This window comes from Sipha flava, unplaced genomic scaffold, assembly GCF_003268045.1.
Source record: "Sipha flava isolate LNK unplaced genomic scaffold, YSA_version1 101_pilon_pilon, whole genome shotgun sequence".
Lineage (NCBI taxonomy): Eukaryota > Metazoa > Arthropoda > Insecta > Hemiptera > Aphididae > Sipha > Sipha flava.
The window spans coordinates 283,735-306,203 of record NW_020271715.1 but is presented as its reverse complement, the minus strand read 5'-3'; the positions used below and the strand labels follow the sequence as shown (position 1 = coordinate 306,203).

Genomic DNA, 22,469 nt, shown 5'->3' with positions numbered 1-22,469 from the left:
AAAATTGGGTCTGAAATGGTTAAATTCTACTATTATGATTTGCTCACTAATCAAATATAAAATTATAAAATTAACTCTTGTACTAAAAAACCTTATATTTACTTTAAGTTATAATTTTATTTTTATTTTTTATAATTTTACTTATTTATAAATATACTATAGTTACACAATGTAATAGCAAATGAAATAAATAAATTATATTGTTGTATATACAATACTGATATTTACATAAATAATCGTAAACAGTATACATTTATTGCTAATTTTAAATTTACATACTTTGTATGCTAAATACATTGGAATCCAACCAATTGTCTTATTGACGTTAAAGTTTTTCTGAAACAAACTACTGAGAGAAATGATTATAGAAAGTAGTTGGTAGGTGTAGTTGGTAGGTTTTACTAAATCTACAGGTACCAGTTGGCTTACAGGTTAGTGTACGCCGTCAACGTTTTCAGTGCACATGTCTAGACATCGTATTCTATATTTTAACTAATATCAACTTTTATTTATTAATATTAATTGTTTGTTTTTAATTATTTTAATTATATTTTTAATTCATTTCATTTTATAGTAATATTAATGTGTTAAGTTCGACAAAAATGAACCCGGATACTAGGTACATGTTTAATATATTGTTTATATATTAGATATATTTTATAAATACCCGATATTTATAAATATTTTAATAAGTAACTCTAAATACATATAATTTTAAGTTTATTGTTCAAAAAATCAACATAATTTATTTTACCTTTTTTTTTTTTCATATATATGTAAGTTACTGTAATATATTTACATGCTATATACGAGTATTTGTATTATTTTATTAATAAATTAGAGTAAAAAAATCAGAAAATTTAGAAAGGGTATTAATTATATAAATTCAATTTAGGAATCATGTTCTATTAAGTAATGGAGCGACCATAATTTGGTCACGATTAAATAATTAAACAGATTATTTATCATAATATATTGTGAATACAATTCTGACTGAAATCCAATAATAAATACCTAGATATTATTAAGTATAGTATTAAGAGTTTATTTTAAACATACGTTACCATAACTAAATTAGTGCTATAAAAAATTCTAAATTAAAAAAATGTATTTACATACCTTATATGAGTTTTAACTAAATTAAGTCTAAGATGTATAATAAATTTATTTCATGAACATGCTTCGGCGTTCCCCATAATACTAAGTGATTTGTGCCCATTGTACTTTCATTAGTATACTTGGCATACATCTTTCATAAGACTGAAATATACAGAGTGATTCATAAAGATTTTTAAAAATTGAAAAAGGATGTGTAGTTCAAATCTAACTTTAAGATTAATGATTAATTCCAAAATGATATCAACTACAATAAAACAAAAATAGGAATTTTTAGACAATGTATCTCAAAAAGAAGATATATATAAGAAGTTTATATACCTGCATATAATAAAGTAAATAAAATACTTTTTTCAAGCATAAAATAAGAATGGAAAACAGTAATTATATTATAATCAGACTACAGTCCATATTAGATAAACCTCACGAGGTCGAGAGAACCTTTTGAATAAGATTTTTTATTTACTTATGAAAATTGCTATACCATAATAATATTAAATAATGAATAAAAAGCATGGACTTTAGGACTATTGCTATTGATTAACATAATCAATTATTTTAAATATAATTTTTATTTTTCATTTAAAATAGAATACACGGAAATATCTATTGTATTTAATCACATTGTACACAGTATTGTTTTTAGTTTAAAACAATTATGTAAGAATTCATTTTAGCGGAGATGATTTGTAGATTTATGGATAAATATTTTATACATAAATTAATTTTGTACGATAATATTTTCGAAATTTTACCATTTTCATTTCTAAGATAAAAACTTTTTTTTAGATTTTTGTGGAATAATTATTATCTTTAAGTAAAATATTGACGATAATGTATATCATATATACATATATATATATATATATATATATATATATATATATATACTTACGTATGCTGTAATAGGTATCAATAGGATATTCATAGTTGTTACCTTCAAAGGTAATTATCTATATGAAGTGTATACCTACATATTCATAATTAAATAGAAAATAGTTAAAATATCTGTATGTAAATTTTTATTATATAAACTAAACACTTTTACAACAGTTATATTGTTTGTGATTCGTTCCAAGCTTTCATTCAAAGCTTGAAATAATGAATCAAGGGCCAATAGACTTCGGAGAGTAATATAATCATTATATGTATGAATTTCTAAAGTTCTTTTATACTCAATTGTCCACGTAGGTAGGTCCTGCCACTTATTGCAAACATCATATTATTGCGCATTAGTTGCAGTCACGAGTACTGTTATTATAACGAATTCAATATTAAATTTACGGATTACCTAGTATAATTTTAGCGTAACCGGTTTTGATTTACCTTAGAACAAACATCATGAAAATAGTTACAGAACAAATCCGTCAGGTTGAATGGAGATATTTTTCGTTTGTACGACAGACAAAATTCGAAACGTATATCTAATTGACCTTTACCTAAACATCTTTAACACCATAAAATAATCATGACATTCGTTTTTTCATGGTCAATGTAAAATTTTTAAACTATCATCGCATATTTTCGATGAATATTGATAGTTGAAAATTTATAATAAAATATAAAGTTGATATATGTATTAAAGGTTTTATTTACGTATAATATTTCATACAATTGAAATGAAGTTTGTATGCATAGAAATATATATATTGTTGAGATAATAATTTAAATAAAATTAAAAAATATTTATGAAATTGTATTCATATAGAAAGTATAGTTTAATTACACAATTATTTAATTAATTATATAGTAGTTATATATTAAGTATATTTTACTATTTGAAGATATCATTTCTGAATTAGAAGTCTATATAAATATTTAATTTATACTTAGATATTTCAATCATTAAGTAGTATACTCTTTGCATTTACCATGTTTCCAGCTCTATAGCTTTATATTATTGAAAGGTGCAATGAAAGTGCAACGAAAGTTAAATCTTGTGACATAGATATTTATAAAGAGGTCAGCGTCACGAAAAAGAAATTTCAGATTATCTATTACAGTTATCAATTAATCATATAGTATGTAATTTGAATTTTCACTTTTGAACTGTGTTGTGGTTAATACAATCTGAAAGCAGAGGTACGAAATAGGAAAGACCATTAGGACAATAAAAAAATTTGTTATATTTTATTATTTTATTGGTTATATTTTAATGTATTTAAATTTAGTTGAAGTTATATGAGTTGATAGTTAAATATGGTTCAGACTTATTTTATTTTGTTTACATTTATATTCATGAAAAATAGTTTCTTTTGATAAATACGAAGAACCGGGAGGGAACCGATTTTTTTCTGTCTTGGTGGGAATATCTAGAATCTAAATGGACAGTACTAATAATCTTCTTTCCTATATTTCCTACCTCTAAACTGAAACGTTACTATTTCATTAAAGTAAAAAAATCTTTAGGATTTTTGCATCACTAAGAAAATATTGAAATAACTTGAGAATAATAATATTTCTTATCAAATAAAATAGATAATCATGTTTTTTTATAACTTCGTAATGCAAGACTAAACGTGTTCCATTTAACCTATTAGACACTATACATACCATACTTAGGAATGTGATTATTTAGCTCAGTTATTTTATTTTTTTACAAATGTTAAACATTTAAAATATGGAATGATTAATTTCACAAATAATGAAGTATTGATGATTATTTTTTCAGAGTAGTTTTTATTTCTTTCAGATAAGTACTAAATTTAACGATGTAATTTTACAGTAAAAATATACAATATCTCTTCTAACGTGATCTATTCGAGCAATAACCATATAAGATATTCAATGAACATAAATTCGTTCAGAAACGTTTCTTGAATGTGATGCTTATCATTGTTCTAAATTGTAAACGAAAACGGAATAATTTAACTAAACATTCAATCTTAGTAACTAATTAAATTATTTACTTTTGTCATAATAAATTAATAAACTAAAAAAACAAATCAAAGCAATGATTTACATTACATTTACATACATTAGTATATATGAAGTAAAACCCAATATATTTTACGTCCTATCCAAGTATTTAAATACCTAATGTAAAACAATTAAGAAGTAATTATTAAGAAAAAAAATTAATTATGTACAATAATACAACTATTGAAAGATAAACTTTCTTTTCTTTTTTTTAAAAAATTTTTAATGCTATGATTTTCAAATCTTGTGGTATAAAATAATTATTATATTTATATTACAACTGGGCAACTTGGTCAAACTATCAGGCCCAGTATAATATTTTGAGATAAAATAGGTATATATAGGATGACACTAATTTACAGTACAATAATACCTAATACATTACAAGATATATATTTTTAAATTTTAGAAAAAAAACAGAATCAGCATTAAGTGATTTTCCAGAAAATCATTCCAATATATCCAATAATAGTCATAATTATCAAAATCAAGTACAAGATTCTAAATCACAGTTAAACAACAATAACAACGAAATCGATGATTCGTGGATAAAACCGAAGAAAACTTTCAAAAATGCTTTACCACAAGTAAGTTTATTGACAGAAATGTTATAGCTGTGTGTACAAATTTATGCCACGTGATTTATATTTTAGGGATTACTTAAAGATTTTGAACCATTTTTATATAGATATAAAATACATGTATCATTTTAATTATTTGTAATTTTTGTAAAGTAGTTAATCAATATTTTTGATACATTTTTTCCAATTCAAATATTTTAAAATCTATTTTGGTACATATTTTCAACTATATAAATATCTAAGTACTAGGTATTATTTTACAAGAATAAATAAAATATCAAACAATATTATAGGAATTATTAAAAATACTTATTTAGTTTATTCAAATTAATAATAAATTAATAAAATTGTAATTTAAAAATCCTTAAAATGGTTATTGCACGAGTACAGTATTCAGTTAATACTTATTTAATATCGGCGTAAGAACAAAATTTCAGTAAATTAAGCTATTTGTTTAAAAATTATTTTATTACCTATTAGAAATTAGATTAACCTTATCAGACTATAGTCAAATACTAAAATGTAATAACAGTAATAATTGTAATAAGTACCAATATTTATAAACATAATTATACATATAAAAATCCGTAATTATATATATGTATATATATCTATTAAATATAAATTTTTAATTAAAGGGGCCTCGCTACTGCTATTATTTAAGGGGCAAAATATAGGCAATTTCTAATCTCGTCGTAGCGGTCCCGGGATATTTGTGTTAGTTGTAAATGATTGTTAGTGTGAGTACAATTCAATGGGGGTACCGCTCTCCCTTCCATACCATCAGGAAGTCACTAGTCGTAATCATATTATTATAATCGGTGTCCCGTACTCGCGTGTTGAATGGCTTCGGAGAATTCGGTTCATTAGTTTTAACTTATTATGCTATGAATTGAGAAAAATAATAATATAGTCCGCAGTGTAAAATAATTTGTATAGTTATTATTGGTATAGATTATCTGGACCGTACAAATCTGGATATATATATCTGCATATCCACATTTATTTTGTCCCTGTTACCTACTTGAAGTGGTTTTGCGTAACAAGCTAAGGGATATTTTCGATTTGCGAAGTGTAGCGACGAGTGCCAATACATGCATAATCGTATTCATACGGTTCAGATAATGTACTTTCCAGATATGTACAGTTTAGATTTATGCGGTCCAGAATTCTAAATTCTAAGTTTATACGTGGACCCATAATATATAATAAAAAAAAACAGGAAGAGTTTTAGATTATTATTATTTTTTTTGCCAGATATTATAGATAGGTATATTGTGTATATTTTGATGAATAGTTCAAGTATTATTGCATTAGTATAATATAGTTTAGGAGTTTAGGACATAGGTAGTTTAACATCAACTATTGTCATTATAATGTAGTATTATTAGTCATAGAAACAGTATACATAATAAATAAACAATCAGGGAGGGTAATAATTACGAAATTTTCTGTTAGTGCAGTTCATATAATAAATTGTTGATTAATACAATTACGTACTTATTTTTTAATTATTATAATATTGTGATAAAATAGTATTATTTAGGTAAAATTAAAATCATATGACATAATTTGTATAGTAAATAATAGCTTATATTATATTCATACGGGTATAGTGTAGTCTATTTTTTTTCTTCATTTTTACTTCCAAAATATAAGTAGGGTTTCTTATTTGCATACTTCTGAAATGTCTGGGATCAACCAATTCAGGAAGAAGGCAATTGAAGAAAAACATTTCTAGTTTTGGAAACATTTTGTTACCCCAAAATATATCATCTCGTTCAATTGTTTCATACTTTAAACCTTTATTTGTCCAATATGCTATTATACTAAATTTTCTTCTAGTGACGTGTAGTTGTCCTTGAACTTGGTAGTAATATTTATGGTTGGTATTAATTCCTATAATATCTTTGTTTTTATCAATTTTCCATAGGGTAATTTTATTTATTAATTTTAGGGAAATATAAGAAATTGCTAACATTATTATAGGATACCACGAAATAACGTATCCAATTATATTACACTGTTTAGGTTTATTTAGCTAGACTCGGTGCGATAGCGGTACGGGGGGATCTCGCACGCACTCGCACGCACATGTCATCAAGTAATATCGTGATCGCAAAAAAATGTTTATTTTTCATTCCAACATACGTTTCTAATTCCAACGCTGTGTCGACTATTATCACGATTTTCTTTCTGAAAAAATATTTGGATGCTCCGTAATATGTACGAGGGATCGATCGAGGCACATTTTAAAAATTGTATTTAGTTAATTAAATATTTAAGTTTGAAATTTCGTATTTTTTTGTATTTACAACAATATTTATTGCAATTCAAACTACAAAAATTAAGAATGTGGCTCAATTGTTCCCTTGTACATATTACGGAGCATTCGAATATTTTTTCAGAATAAAAATCGTGATAATTTTCGACACGTAGCGTTGGAATTAGAAACAGTAGTTTTTGTTAAAAAAAGACGTGGTGATGAGGCCCCTTAATAAATTAATTATAAGCCATCATATTATTTTTTACTTATTAGTTTAATAAAAAAAATTTAATTAATATGTACATTCTATTATTACCAGTATTGATACATAGAACAATACATGTTTTTTTTTAAAGAAAGATACAAGGTAACCAATCAACATCCTTTTATACAGAATATCAAGTAATAATCATTAAAAAATATATCTTTTGTCAATATTAATATTCCAAAAAAAAAAAAATAACCTACTATCATATTTTTCTTACGGGCTTAATACAGGTATTCAGCCAAAATAGCGAAAAAATAACCACGAATGTAAAAATCGCGAATAAGTAATGGCCTTTTACAAAGCTCTTATTAACATTAGTATTATAATTTGAAATTAATGAATAAAGTTTTTTAGCACAGTCCTTGTACTTTTTTTTTGTGGTTGTTCTCCAGCATTATACTGTTCTCGTCTTAATTGTTGTAAATTTTGAATTTTCTTTATTACATCAATACATTTCCATATAGTAGGTTGGCTTCCTCCTAAAGAATATTTATTATATTAATAAAAATACTAATTATTTATAAAATAAGTTATAGTTTTATCTATTTAGAAACTTATCCAAGTACTACATTAAAATGTATATTATTCAAAATAGAAATTATAAAAAACTGCAGTTTCGCTATTATGATTATTTTAAAATTAGCTATTTTTATTTTCATGATTTTTACATTCGCGGTTAATTTTTTCACTATTTTGGCCTAGACCTCTTAATACAAGATAAGCTGTAAAAAATACTACAAAATTCACTAGCTACTTGAAAACTTGATCCCGTATGAAATAGTACTTGTAAATAAAATGAATTAATTTCATGAAAAAAAATATAATTTCCTTATCTTTATTGATATTTAAAAACGGTTTACACAGGCTTCTTTACAATTTCGATTCAAAAACACTATAATGTTATATTTTTTAAATATATTTTTTTAACCTATGTTCAAATACTTACCTTATATTTTGTATAAACTCTAGTTTTATGAAATTTTTGTACATTTGTGATTAATAATTGTAGGTATGATATATCTATAAGTATGACGGATATTAATAGGTTTAATTAGTGATATGCATTATCGAATTATTCAATAGCGGTGTAACTCGTTTGTGCATATTCAAAATATTTTACCTGAAAATTAGCAAAAACTAAAACTAAAAACGAAGGACTTGTTTACTAAATACTTAGACAGTGATTTTGAAATTGACCAATGGATGAAATGTTTTTTTGGATCAAGTTATTTATTCCCTGAAGAAGGAGTTAATTTGTTTTAGATGGATTTTGTATGCTAAAAAAAAACAAAATTTACTATAACAAAATAGTACATTGAATAATAAGTAAATTAAAATGTGAGTTTATGGAATTCAAATTTGGAAAGATGCTCATCCTTCTTAAACTCGCATTATTTAAGCATTTCCAGTGAAAAAAAAAAAGATAAACCAATAATGTTCAGTGTATATATACGAATTTATTAACTCCTTTCACAGAGGGTTCTATCACAGATAGTCTACCTCCTCTAGTATTTTTCATGTGATTATAAATTATTTTATCATATTATCTTATTTGCAATAGCATAGTATGTTAATTTTTATTAAAGAAAAAAAAAATAAGATATAAAATGTACCTAATGTTAGGTTAATCATGTAGCTACTACGGTTTATACTAAAAGCTTAATAAATTAAATATCGACATTAAATAAAATGTAATGTTTTATTCAAATAATTTAAATGTTAAATACTGCCTACTCAGTATTATATATTTGATTGAAAAGAGTATTTTTCAGTTATACTTATTTGATATTAGTACTAAATAAATCGATTTTTAGAATTTCAACTGTTAGATAAATATAAGTTATTATATCATTAGATTACAGTTAAAAATATTATTCATAACTTCTTGTATAATGGTTTACATTTAATAGTATTTGTATATTTAATATTAATTTGGTATAGCTAAAATAAAATATTTATGTTTATTTAAATAATGTTTTTTTTTGTTGTAAATTATAAATATAAAAAATCCTTCTACTAAACACATATGCGAAGGTCATACGTGTATTTATTCATTAAAACGGAATCACGGTTTCTGCATTTTGTACAACTTTAACCCCTTAAACACTTTATAATTATTATTTACATTATAAAATTGAATAAATATATACAGTGACGCCGAATGAAATTGAAACTGCCAGTTCAAATAATTAAATTTACCCACCCACCCCCTTCAATTTACTGTCCATTAAAATACCAAGACATTTTTATTAAACATCTTTAATAATTAAAGATTTCATATAATATTTAATTATTAAATATACCATTTTAAATAGAAAATACTTGTCGAGTAATATATAAAAAAATTAATTTAAATTTTATAATAATAATTTTTATTTTTTTTAATATTCCAATTTTCTAGTCAGTTCAATTGAACTACCTGGAGTATGTGTTTGATGCCACTGTATATATATATATATATATATATTATTGTTGAATATTATAACACTCAAATAAAATTTTATAATTTATACTTACCTATTTACTATTTACCATCTACATGGACGTATACACATATTTTTTAAAGTTCAGTTAGACACAGTTAACATTGTCAAAAGACCAATAGATCAAATTTGAAACATTCAATGTAGAATTACAAAATAAAAACCGCTAATTATATAGTACTTACTATTTGTTTGAATTTTTGCTATAGATATTAGCTGTATCAGCTAAAAATTGTCTACTCTTAACCTATGGAATGACGTTGGGACTACCAACAATAGCTATTCCAGCTTTATATCATACATCAGCATCAAATAGCTCTAGTTTTAGACATGACGAACTGCTTCAACTCAATAAAGAACAGACATCATGGTTCAGTAAGTATTTAACTATGGTACTGTTCTTAATATGTTTAGTCTTGCAGTATGTATAAATGGTGTATATTAATAATTATATAAATTCTAGGTAGCATAAATTTAATATGTGTTCCACTAGGATGCATAATATCTGGAACTATCACTCAACCTTTTGGAAGAAAACCTAGCATGATTGCACTAACTTTACCATTTTTATTAGCTTGGTTCTTATTTTATTATGCTTCGACAGTAATTGAGCTCTACTTAGCTTTAGCACTTTGTGGTCTTTGCGGTGGCTTGTTAGAAGCTCCAGTGAGTATATTAAATATTACTTGCTCTAGTTGTTTGATACATAAAGTATAACATTATTTGTAAAAATGTGATTGTAGGTGTTGACATATGTTGCTGAAATTACAGAACCTCATCTTCGAGGAGTGCTTGGTGCTTTATCATCAACTACAGTCATACTTGGATCTATATCGCAATTTATTTTGGGAGATTTTCTACACTGGAGAAAAGTAGTACTTTATAACACTATCGTACCTGTAATTGCATTGATATCGCTATTACTTATACCAGAAAGTCCTCATTGGCTTATAAGTGAGATCCCGTAATTGGTTATAATAAAAATTCAAACTTAAATATTCATATTTATGTTTATGTTTAAATTTAAATACTAGTAAAGACTTCCTTTTAATAGAATATAACATCTTATGAATTTGTAATTTAGGTAAAGGCCGAATTGCAGATGCTGAAAAATCTCTTTGTTGGCTTCGTGGTTGGGTTAAACCAGATGCCGTACAATATGAGCTATCAATGTTAAGTAAATCAATAGCATTAAACGAAGAAAAAGTTAGAATGAAACAGAACAAAAAATTTTATAGTTTTTATATGAAACGAACATTTTTATTGCCTTATTTTATTATAACTGCAACTTTCTTTTTTGGAAACTTTGGTGGAATGAGTACATTGCAAGTGAATGCAGTAAGTTTGAACAATAAATATCTATTTCCCGATTTTTTTTTTTTTTTTTTAATAATTAATTAATAGGTCCAAATTTTTGAAACATTGGGATCTCCAATTAATGGTTACACGTCTACATTAATCCTTGGAATGGCACAATTGTCGGGAAGTATTATTTGCCTTATATTAATTCACTGGACTGGTAAACGCCCATTGACATTGGTATCTACACTAGGAACATCCTTATGTTTTTTCGTCGTGTCAGCATATGTATTCACAAAACAATACAACGAGCAAATAATAGCTAACGTCACTTGGATACCGTTAGTGTTTTTAAATATGGCTGCTTTTATGACGCATATTTCCATCAGGTTACTGCCATGGATGTTAATAGGAGAGGTAATCAAATAAAAATTATAGTGCCTGAACACAATATATATGTTTAATCATAATTAATTTTTTAGGTATACCCACCAAATATTCGAGCCTATGCAAGTGGGGCCAGTGGTTCTAGTTCCTATATATTTGCTTTTATTGCTAATAAATCATACTTTATGGTACTTGATCATATTAACTTATCTGGGACATTTCTTTTATATGCTATAGTAAGTATTGTTGGATGTGTTGTGTTGTACACAATGATGCCAGAAACAGAAGGAGTACCTTTAGAGGACATACAAGAACATTTTGCAAATAAATCTAAAACATTTGTTATAAAAATTGAAAGAAGCGACAAAATTAGAAGAAAGAAAACGTGGGCAATAAGTAATCCTGCTTTAGAAGTAGATCAAACAGAAACCCACATATAATTTTAATAGTTGATTATTTAATTTATTTTTGTAAAGTGTGACGCAATAAACAGTAATATGAATATTTTGTAATTATTAAATAAATGTATGTTATATGAAATTTTTGTCTTTAAAAAGATAAATTATAATTTTTAATAACTACCTTTAATTTTTTATTATTCTCCAATTTTTAAATTATTTTACTTATATCAGTTTTCGAAAAACTTTTCATTTGTTGAAAATTGTTGAATGGTTCTCTTCATTATTGTATGACTTCGACAAAAAAAATATTGCCGTTTTTACAAACTATTTTTAGTATTATAATAAATAATAAATAAAAAACTACATAATAACAGACGGAGCCGTTTAAAAAAAACATGTGTCACATAGGGTCGGGTGAGATATAGATTTTTAGTTTTAATATGTAAAAAATTAGGTAAGTATGAAATCATATTTCCCTTTTCTTGGCATAAGTTACTTTTAATGAATATAAAAGCCATGTAATCATGAAGGAAAAAACTATTAAATAAATAGTTTCATAAAAAAATATTAATTCAAAAAGAAGATAAGTAGGCAGCAGAATATTATAGAGAATATTCATCAGCAAGGACTAACCCGACGACTCCTATTCTAAAATAATATATTTTTGCAAGACACCCAAATACTCTACTCCATGTAAGTGCATTAATATTTTAGAGCATATAATGAATAATAAACCGAATGGCAGCTGCATAGTAATTATAAGTTACCGAATGCAAATAAAACTGTCAAGTGAACAAAGTAAGTTGTTACTAAATCAAGTTGAAATTTTAAAGATAGAATAAGTTGAAAAATGTATGTAGACTTTTACGTTTATTATAATAGAATAGCTCAGCAAAAAATAAAATAAAATAATTTTATAAACTAATAAAATAATTGTAACTTCTTTAAAAGTAGGTACTTTTGTGTAATACTAAAGTAGATAAAAAAAATTATTCCTTAAGTTTTAACTTGTATAATGTATCAAACCGAATTATAATATTTATATATCAGTTATAGAATCTAGAAATAATAGATTATAGTAATAACTAATAATATTCATGATTTTATATATCTAACGATGAATTTTAATTCCAAACTGTCGTACTTTACAATTATAATAGGCTAAGCTTATATTTCGCAACAAACGAATTGCGTTCCAAGATCCCTTTTTCATTCGAATTGCGTCCCGATAATATTTAACAATTACACTAATTGCATTCCGATAATATTCAACAAATATACTCATTACGTCCGATGTAAATACATTATTTTCCTTCCCATTTCATACAAACTTAAGACTGTCAATAGCATCATTAAATATAAGGTAGGTTAAACATTTTTTTTTTTATCGTTTTGTAATTATATACATCAAAAATATTGTTTTCGTCGTTAAATTTAAAAATAAAAGAATAATTAAAAATAATTTCAAAAAAAATGTTATATGTAGGTATGTAAGTTTTATATATATGTTATTATACCTAATATTATTTATGGTTCGGTAAAAATTTGAACAATACAGTTTTGACATAATCACAACATGTTATTTCGTTCACGTCGTATTTAATCATTTGTTTTCTTAAAAATTCTTGTTTTTCGCATATTTCACGTCTTATTTTCTTTCTTTGATTATTGCTGTGAATTTTTATGTAAGTATATTTTTGTACATTTTTAAGTATATCAATAAATCTATAGATATTTGGATGAGTAGAATAAAACATATCGTTAAATTTTGAAAGGAAAGCTTCCGTGTAATTGAACGTAAATACGCTGTTGAAATAAATCGTTTATAAAAAAATTTAAAAATTATTTATAATAAATGAATAATAAAATAAATTAATTATCATAACGTCACACACAACTAAGCTCATATTATTAAATAGAAATAGAATAGCGGACAATTGTCAACGAGACGGAATCGAAAGACATACTTACCGATTACATTTATTTCATAAGTGCTCTATAGTCGTATCGATTATTGGTTGAGATTATCAAAGGTATATATTCTGATATCAGATAATCGAGACGCAATTCGTATGCAGCCTTAGGCTTATATATTTATTTCTATATATAAGCTATTTGTTTATTTATTTATATATTGATGATAACTAATTAGTTAACTGCGAGTACTTTTATAATACCTATGTAATTTAAAGCTTTGTTGAGTTACGGTAAAATAATCTGTTCTATTTAATATACTTGTATTTACGATGCGAATCTGTCAAAACAATGCGCGGTGTTGTCATAACATGCAAAATTCGGCCGGATGTAAATTGTCGGGATATTCTTAGCTGAAGTAGACCAGCATATCAATACAAATGATTTTAAATTTGAAAATCATTAATGAATCATAATCATTTAAATATATAGTAATAATTCTGATTAAAACCATTCGAAAAATGCTTTATTGCCGAACGTTAAATATCTCAGTAGAATGCATTCAATTAAAGACGTAAACATTCGTTGTTTGTTAATCATGCCGAATATTCTTGAATGTTTTTAATGTATTTGGGATAATATCAACATATAAAAAATATTTGTCATTCGGCGAACATTGTACGTGTTAAGTCACCTTTCTTTTATATTAATACACATATTAATAACTATTTAACTATAAAAATAACTGCGATTAAACTACCAAGACTTTCGAGTTTCATCAGTTTTGAAATATTGTAAGTCAAAGACGGCACGATTTTAAATCTAATGAAATAAAATTAACTTTAGTTTATATTTAAGCATTTTATTCAAACTACATTTTCAGTTATTCTAATTTCTAAATAGTTCCAACTGTAATTTATAATGATTATTAATGGAGTGTGAAAAATGACATAATTTTATACAACTTTACATAGACATTTGTTATCGCAAATATCAACATGACAACATTCTAGTTTTTATTTTCTATGGCTGTTTATAAATTATCTGAAATAAATTTAATTTTAATTAAATATGGTGACTGGTAATATATTGTCGAGAAGTTATTAAAAATGTAATTCATTGTATCGATGCATTTAAATGACCTTGACCAGTTGAAGTTTGGAAAACCGTACTTACCAACATTTTGCAAACTTGGTGAGTATGTTTTTTATACTACTCGTATATTATTTGATTGAAGGGCATCCGAATTAATTTGCCTCATGCTTTAAAAATCCTTAGGATCGCTCTAAATAGCATATATGTATGGTAAATTGTAAATTTAGATACAAATTAAAATTTTAAGAAATATGTATGTATAAATGTATGTATTGGATAATAATTTTGATCTAAATGATTTAATGTCTTATGAGAAAAATTTATATTTTTAAATTCAGGATTTACTAATAAGGAAATACTGATTTTTTTTTTACAAAAATTTACGATTTGAGTCAACGCGACGGTCAACAATCTTCTGCAGCAACGAAGATAAAGGATACATTAATTTTTATTACAGTTCACTGTATAATATTATCGATTGGTACATGATACAACACGATAAATTAGATATAGCATAATTATTGGTATGTAACTTGTATTTACAAAAAATTATAACCGATTCTGTACGATTTAAATTTTTCTAACTATTCTGTTGGTAGCCTAAAAGTTTAGGACTCTTAAATGATCAATAAAAAAATATTTGAATATTTTTTTTTTGTCATGTATAAAAAAACTTTTTGGTGGATTTGAGGATGCTTTTTTCCCCCCTCCCCCTTGGTTAATTTTTATTTTCTGCAATAGGTTTCATTCTTAATATATATATTTTATTTCTAAGATATATATCTTATTTCATAGTCTAAACTCTCCTCGGTCGTTACACATTTAAATATCTTGAATAATAAACTTCACAATGTCTACTGCATTAGGTATATACTTTTAAACACCATTCGAATGTTTTATTTTTACATTTTTTTTATTTGATTCAAAATTAAATTAATTGAATTGATAAGCAAGATATTATCGTATTTTGAACAATATTTAATAATGTAATTATTTGCTCTTTTACATAACTGTTATCATTGTAAAATTACGTTTATATGAAAACAATATGTAGTAATTGTTGTAAAAACAAATATATATATATATATATAAATAATATATATATATATATATATATATATATATATATTATTTATATGTTTAATTACTAATTTATTTTCTTTTGTACAATATGTTTTTAATGATTATATATTCTAGTAAACTAGTAGTTTTTCCCAATACCCTAAGTATAATGTAAAATAATATAGATGAACATAGCGATGTTAAATTTTATAATACTCCTATAGAATAATAGTTAAGAGTAAATTATTTATTTCAATAATAAACTGTCATATTAGTTTAGGTATTTAATATCGTATTTTATTCAAACTTTTAAATCTAAAAAAAATCTCTCCCCTATCTAAAAATTAAATTTTTTTAGTTGGTATTAAAAAATGTATAATGATAAGTAGCCTCAAGATTTTGATTTGCACACAGGCCTCGAATGCCGTCTAGTTATGACACCGATTTCCACCGTTACATATGAAAACCAAATTAATAAAACTATTGACTAGTACACGTAAGTAATATCAGCATGAGCGTAAGCATTCGGTATTCTATGATATAGGTACGTGACGGACATGGTCAACGGAACATGGAAACGATCAAATCAAATACGCAACGCAATGTTTTGGTACAGTGAAGACGGTTTAGTCATCAAAACCTCAACGGAATGGGTTCATGCAGCGTACTTAAAGGTGATATTTTTATACGGGACGGTCTCGTTTTTCGTATCGTTTTATCCCGTCGTCCCCTGGCCAATCTTCGGGACATCGAAATGTCCTGTTTTCAAAAAGTGGTAAAAAAATAACGATAGTCAATTTTAATTTGTTAACGAATTATTGTTTCCATTACATTTAACCAGTGCGTATGAGTGTGTGTATGTGACGTGTACTACATTGACGTTGAACGGCGTCGGAGACTCGGAGCTGTGTGGTGTATCCGGGGTAGAAATCTAACTAGGATCATTGCATTTTGTTCCACAAAATAGTTTTTTTTTCCGCAGTATTATTGTTCAAAAGTAAATCGATTTTTTGTCCCGTGACAATTGTTTCGAACCTTTTTCTTCCTATGCCGTTTTGTTCCAATGTACTTTCTTCAAAGAATACTTTGTTCCGCAATATATTTTTTCAGCAAAACACTTGTTCCAAACGTGGAAATTATTAGAAAACCTACTATTGATAACAACTATAAAATAATTATAATAAGATAAATATGAAAAAACAGAATTGGATAGAAACAGATTTGCTTAGCCATTCGGATATCAATTTTTTTTGTTAATTTCTATTTTGTTGCAACATTCTAAACTTTTAAAAAAATAAAAATTAAACAATTTGCTTGGTTTAATCATGATAATTGGTGGCCTATTTCAACCCGGGAGTAAATTTTTGAGTTTAAATAATATCTAAATAAGGACCATCTGAAAATCAAATGAGATTGCCTGAATTATATCATGATTATATGGTCAATGATTCGCAATTGTGTTGAGTATGTTTACTTAAACTCTTAACACATACAATTTCTCAATAGAAATGATAAAGAATCGCTGTTCTATTGAACGCATTATCAGGAAGAGAGAACTGATATAAATAAATGGAAGTTTATTACTTTTATGTAGATATTTATACTGTAAATATGTAAATATAATAGGTATTATTTTTATTCATATTAAATTTTGAATTGTAAATCTACATTGAGTTAATAAGTCATCTAAATAATATGAACAAATTTTGCTTACAAATAGCGAATTTAATTTATCGAAATTCTTATGGTCAATAATTGCTCAAGGTATCAAAAATATTGTTATCCATCTAACAAACTTTTAATAATCCAAGATTATTGTAATAATTAAATCTGAACATTAATTTGAGTGAATTTGACTGTACACTTGTTTATTTGGAAATAAATCTGTATACTATTCGTTTTAAAAACTATTTATTATCACTTTAATTGTATACGTACCTATTTTATATAATATTTTAGACATAACAAATACTTATCTCTAAATAGAATAAATTGCAAGACAGCAGATATTAAAAATCATATAAAAATTAAAAGATACAGACAGGACACACATGTGTAAATTATTGAAATTCTTGAAGAAATACTACTTTTACTAAGTCAAACATCAATTAGTAGTCAAGTAGTCACAATAATTCACTAGAGTGATTACTGATGATTGTACTGGAGAAAGTATTTCGAGAGATGAACGTTCGAGGAGTTACTCTAGGTCACATTACAATAGAATATTTAGCATACACAGACGATATCGCTATATTTAGATATGATAAAACGTTTAGTAAACAAACTAATAAGTACGGCAAAAAAAGTAGGACTAATAGTTAATGATGATAAAAAAGAATACTTAATAGTTAACTCAAGAAATAGGAACTGTGGACAAGAATATATCAAAATAGAAGAACATAGTTTCAAAATAGTGTCACAATTTAAATACCAAATATTATTTTAAATTTAAAATTATGTGTATTGGTTAGGATATGTATGTAATCTATCTTCATAACTTGAAACAAGTTTTTTTTGCTTAGATTTTGATCGATTCGTCATAACTTTAATTTACTTAAATATCCCATCATCCATTTGGCTAGTATAAGGTATGACAAATTATGTTGGTATTTGAATAATCTTTGTGGTCACTCATTAAAGGGAATTTGACCCGAATATATCCTTTGGTATTTTGATTTCCATCAAACCAGCCAAATAAGGGTATCCAACGAATAACAAGTTAACTGATTGTCCCTCAGTTATAGCCTGACCAGAACATTGGATACATATAACATTTGGAAGACAATCATAATCGGAATTTTTTTTTTCCTCTTCACTGAATATATATATCTGATGGATATTGAGTTTGAGGGCAGCTGTCAGTTTCTTGGACGATTGTCCCTTACAAAAAAAAAAAAATATATAAACCTATATCTATATATAATTATTGTAATATTTTTTTTAATTTTTAGTTTGAAAATTAATATTATATTAACACACATTGAGTGATCGTTCTCGGTGACTTGGTCCAGGCTGTTGCTGAGAGCTTACACAGCAGTCTGCAATATAAATTATATTATTACTTGAAGTGACGTTTTTTACTCTACAAGTACGCTATTCTTCTCAGTGATGGTTTGTGTATAAGTTCACAAGCGCACGTGCACTACCTACCCAAACTCAAAAAAAAAAAAATTGAAAACATTAATCATAATAATACAACTAAATACCTGTAGTGTTATGAATATTATTTTTCAAAATATAAAAATATAAATTCAGAATGTTATGAAAATAATATAATATTTATGTTGGGTTATTTCGAAGGCTAAACGGGCAGTTGTCCGCGACGGAACGATATCAGTGTGTGTGTTACAGTGGTGCAGTAGTGCACACTATTGCTGTGTACATTTGTACAATGTAAAAATTAAAACATGTGAAGACACGCAAAACGCGTTATAATGGAATTGATGTGCACATTCGTTTCTGTGCACATAACCAATTGTTTTCAGCGAATTATTTTCTATGTCGCCGCGGATGTTGCGCGTTGGCATTGGCATTATGATTTATTCTTACTCTCGTTTGTTTATTATATTCCGATTGTCGGCTGATAATGTTAGTCATTATCTTAAATTCAAAACAACAATCACGTTTCTGTTTACTATCGACCACCGACGTTAACACTTATTATTATTCGTGTAACTAACGTACAGCAATTCATTTATATAGTTATAGATAAGTAAGTTATATGTACCTATACCTATGTTAAAATTAATATTTTTTTTTACTCTCCTACATATCTTAAAAAACATTTGTGCACCACATTATGTGAACCTCACGAGCCGCCACTGATTTTTCTACTACCTATGAAAAACACAAAAATGTTTGTCGTATTAATCATATTAACTTATAATCTAGAGACATATTTTTTATAGATTAATTTATAACAACATTTTATTTGTGAATAAATCTTGGTTCGGTACAATTTTTAAAACCAAAGCTCAATAAATTTATTTAATCTTTTTATTATTTTTTAATTTATGTATTAATATGTTATTTAATTATTTTTGTTTTGTTTCTTCAAAGCATGATGGTACATAATTTTGTTCCTAATTATTTTTTTTTTTTTTTTTGTCCCGTTTGGATAGAAATATATATTGTTCTTACTTTATAGTTCTTTCGGAATGATAAGGATGAGTAAAAGACGATTATAATGAACTATAAAGAATTATAAAGAAGAAGTTTGAATAATTTTGAAGAGGAATCTTCTCTGCACCGAAGGATGAGTGATGTACGAAAATAAATTTGAAATGCTACCTCGATCTACCAACTTAAAAACTCTGCTACCTATTACCAATTCGGATAGTTGTACCTTCTATAAAACAGTTGTCCGCACTGTCAGGTCTAACCTCACTTATCATAATCAAACAGCCGTCTCTCAAAACGTTTTGCTTACCTTTTTCTGGGCAGTGTTAATCTTGAAAATGTTTTATGGTCTTTAATTTCTATATTGTGTGCGTCCAATAACTAGGATTCAACATGAAGGTAAATCAATATTATTATTATATACTTTAGCGATACTACAAACTTTGACTGAAGTCAATTGGATATCCTCTGAGATGGAAATGGATAAAATTACGAGTTTTGTTAGTCGTTCACGTCAACGGCATTTTTACATGTTACTCTATAAATCTCTATAATATCAATGACTAATTTATAATAATTTGAAAGTCAATTTTCCCGAAATAATTATGCTATTTTATTGCCCATTTAGTCATTGAACATTGATGCTAATTCTTAATTATTTGCTTTTTCTTGATTCAGTTTATGTGCTAATATCTACTTAGCAGTATCTAAATTCGAATTTATAAATATTAATTTAAATCTATCAATAGTTAAAATATGGCTTCTAATAAAAAAATATACATTTTTATTCGTCTTGTTGATCTCTTTGAAATAGTATTCATTTTAATATATTATGCTTAAAATATCTTGCATAGTATTATTTTAATACATTTATTGTTCAATGAGTTAGATTTAAATTTTTAGACTAATATACTAGATTATATGAAATAATATCTATGGACTTAATAATTTTTCTCATTTTTAATAATTTATTGCCTTAACCTACTTTTTATATTAATTTCGTAACTATAAGTATGTTAAAATTAATTAATTTAATTTGTATTTTTTTATAGTTAAATGTATCGTATCCTGCCACAGGCAGCCAAAAATTGTTTGAAATTGTAGATGAACATAAGCTGCGTGTATTTTACGAAAAACGTATTGGTACTGAAGTTGAAGTTGATATACTTGGTGATGAATGGAAAGGATATGTTCTAAAAATATCTGGTGGCAATGATAAGCAAGGATTTCCCATGAAACAAGGTGTTCTCTCTAATGTCCGAGTACGGTTATTATTGTCAAAGGGACATTCTTGCTACCGTCCACGAAGGGATGGTGAACGCAAGAGAAAATCCGTGCGTGGATGCATCGTTGATTCCAATCTTAGTGTTTTATCTCTGGTTGTGGTCAAAAAAGGAGAAAAGGTATTTATTTCATATTGAATCATATTCATTTTAAACAAATTAAGTAATCCGACATTTTCCTGTAAACTCATGTATCTTCAATGTTTTTGCATCGGAATGTCGGTACAATAATTTCTACTTAAAGTTTTAGGAATGTTTACTTTTAATCATTCTTAGTGTATAAGTAGTACATTTTTAAATTCTATATAAAATTCTTACTATGATTTGTTTCACCTGATATTTTCCTATGAACTCCTATTTTTCATGCTTTTGCGTCAGAATTTCTGTATAAACGCCTACATAAAGTTTTAGGAACGCTTATTGTTGATCATTTTTAGTGTATAATTGGTATATTTCTATAAATAATATGTTCTATGATTTATTTTACCCAACATTTTCCTGTTGATTTATTCTAAATAATATTTTGACATCGGAATGTTGGAACATAATTATTCATTTAATGTTTTAATAGTGATTATTTTTTTTTATTGATCATTGTTAGTGTGTAATTGATACATTTTTATTTCTTTTTTTCTTTTTTTTTTTTAAATCGAAATAAAGTTTTATAATTTTTAAAAATTTGTTATAGGACATTGCTGGTTTAACAGACACAAATGTTCCTCGTCGTCTTGGACCTAAGCGTGCAAATAAGATCCGTAAATTATTCAATTTGCAAAAGGAAGATGATGTACGTAAGTATGTGATCAAAAGGCCTTTGCCGATCAAGGAAGGAAAGACAAAACAATATTTCAAAGCACCCAAAATTCAACGTCTTATTACTCCAGTCCGCCTTCAGGTAATATATTTTCTTATATTATAGTTAATTATCATTAAATTATTATTTTTAATTTTTAGCGTAAACGTCATAACTTGGCATTGAAAAAGAAGCGTTGTTTGAAACGTAAAGAACAGGCTGCTGAATATGCTAAGCTTCTTGCACACAGACAAAAGGAAAAGTTGGCAAAGAAACGTGCTGAACAGACTCGTAAACGTACAATGTCTCAATCATCTGTTTCTAGCTCTGGTACTAAGAGTAGTAAAAAATAAAACTGATTAAATAAATTTATTTTTAATCTTAGTTGATGGTATTTTTTTTTGTGTCTTTTAAAATCCTACAACAAATTTCTCTTATCAAAATATATAATGTGTTAATGAAAAAATAAACAATTTATTCTCG

The 22,469-nt window shown here is 25.9% G+C and overlaps 2 protein-coding genes across 2 annotated transcripts; both read left to right on the top strand.

The window, feature by feature from the left end:
- Positions 1–252: 252 nt before the first annotated feature.
- LOC112680842 (facilitated trehalose transporter Tret1-like) lies at positions 253–11,816 on the top strand. The gene is made up of 8 exons (XM_025551058.1): positions 253–619; positions 4,445–4,622; positions 9,843–10,008; positions 10,097–10,299; positions 10,377–10,587; positions 10,718–10,971; positions 11,038–11,349; positions 11,415–11,816. The coding sequence occupies exons 1-8, from the start codon at positions 603–605 to the stop codon at positions 11,757–11,759; spliced, it is 1,686 nt and encodes a 561-aa protein (XP_025406843.1). The 5' UTR covers positions 253–602; the 3' UTR covers positions 11,760–11,816.
- Positions 11,817–20,196: 8,380 nt separating this feature from the next.
- On the top strand, positions 20,197–22,370 carry LOC112680935 (40S ribosomal protein S6). The gene is made up of 4 exons (XM_025551173.1): positions 20,197–20,309; positions 20,963–21,313; positions 21,882–22,088; positions 22,148–22,370. Exons 1-4 carry the CDS (start codon positions 20,304–20,306, stop codon positions 22,337–22,339), a joined length of 756 nt encoding a protein of 251 aa, XP_025406958.1. The 5' UTR covers positions 20,197–20,303; the 3' UTR covers positions 22,340–22,370.
- Positions 22,371–22,469: the final 99 nt, after the last annotated feature.

Excerpts from the sequence above, each read along its gene's own strand:
- LOC112680935 (XM_025551173.1), top strand. Across the intron at positions 21,314-21,881 it reads TGGTCAAAAAAGGAGAAAAG|GACATTGCTGGTTTAACAGA; the intron begins GTATTTATTTCA and ends AATTTGTTATAG. Across the intron at positions 22,089-22,147 it reads TTACTCCAGTCCGCCTTCAG|CGTAAACGTCATAACTTGGC; the intron begins GTAATATATTTT and ends TTTAATTTTTAG.
- LOC112680842 (XM_025551058.1), top strand. Across the intron at positions 10,300-10,376 it reads GTGGCTTGTTAGAAGCTCCA|GTGTTGACATATGTTGCTGA; the intron begins GTGAGTATATTA and ends ATGTGATTGTAG. Across the intron at positions 10,972-11,037 it reads GTACATTGCAAGTGAATGCA|GTCCAAATTTTTGAAACATT; the intron begins GTAAGTTTGAAC and ends ATTAATTAATAG.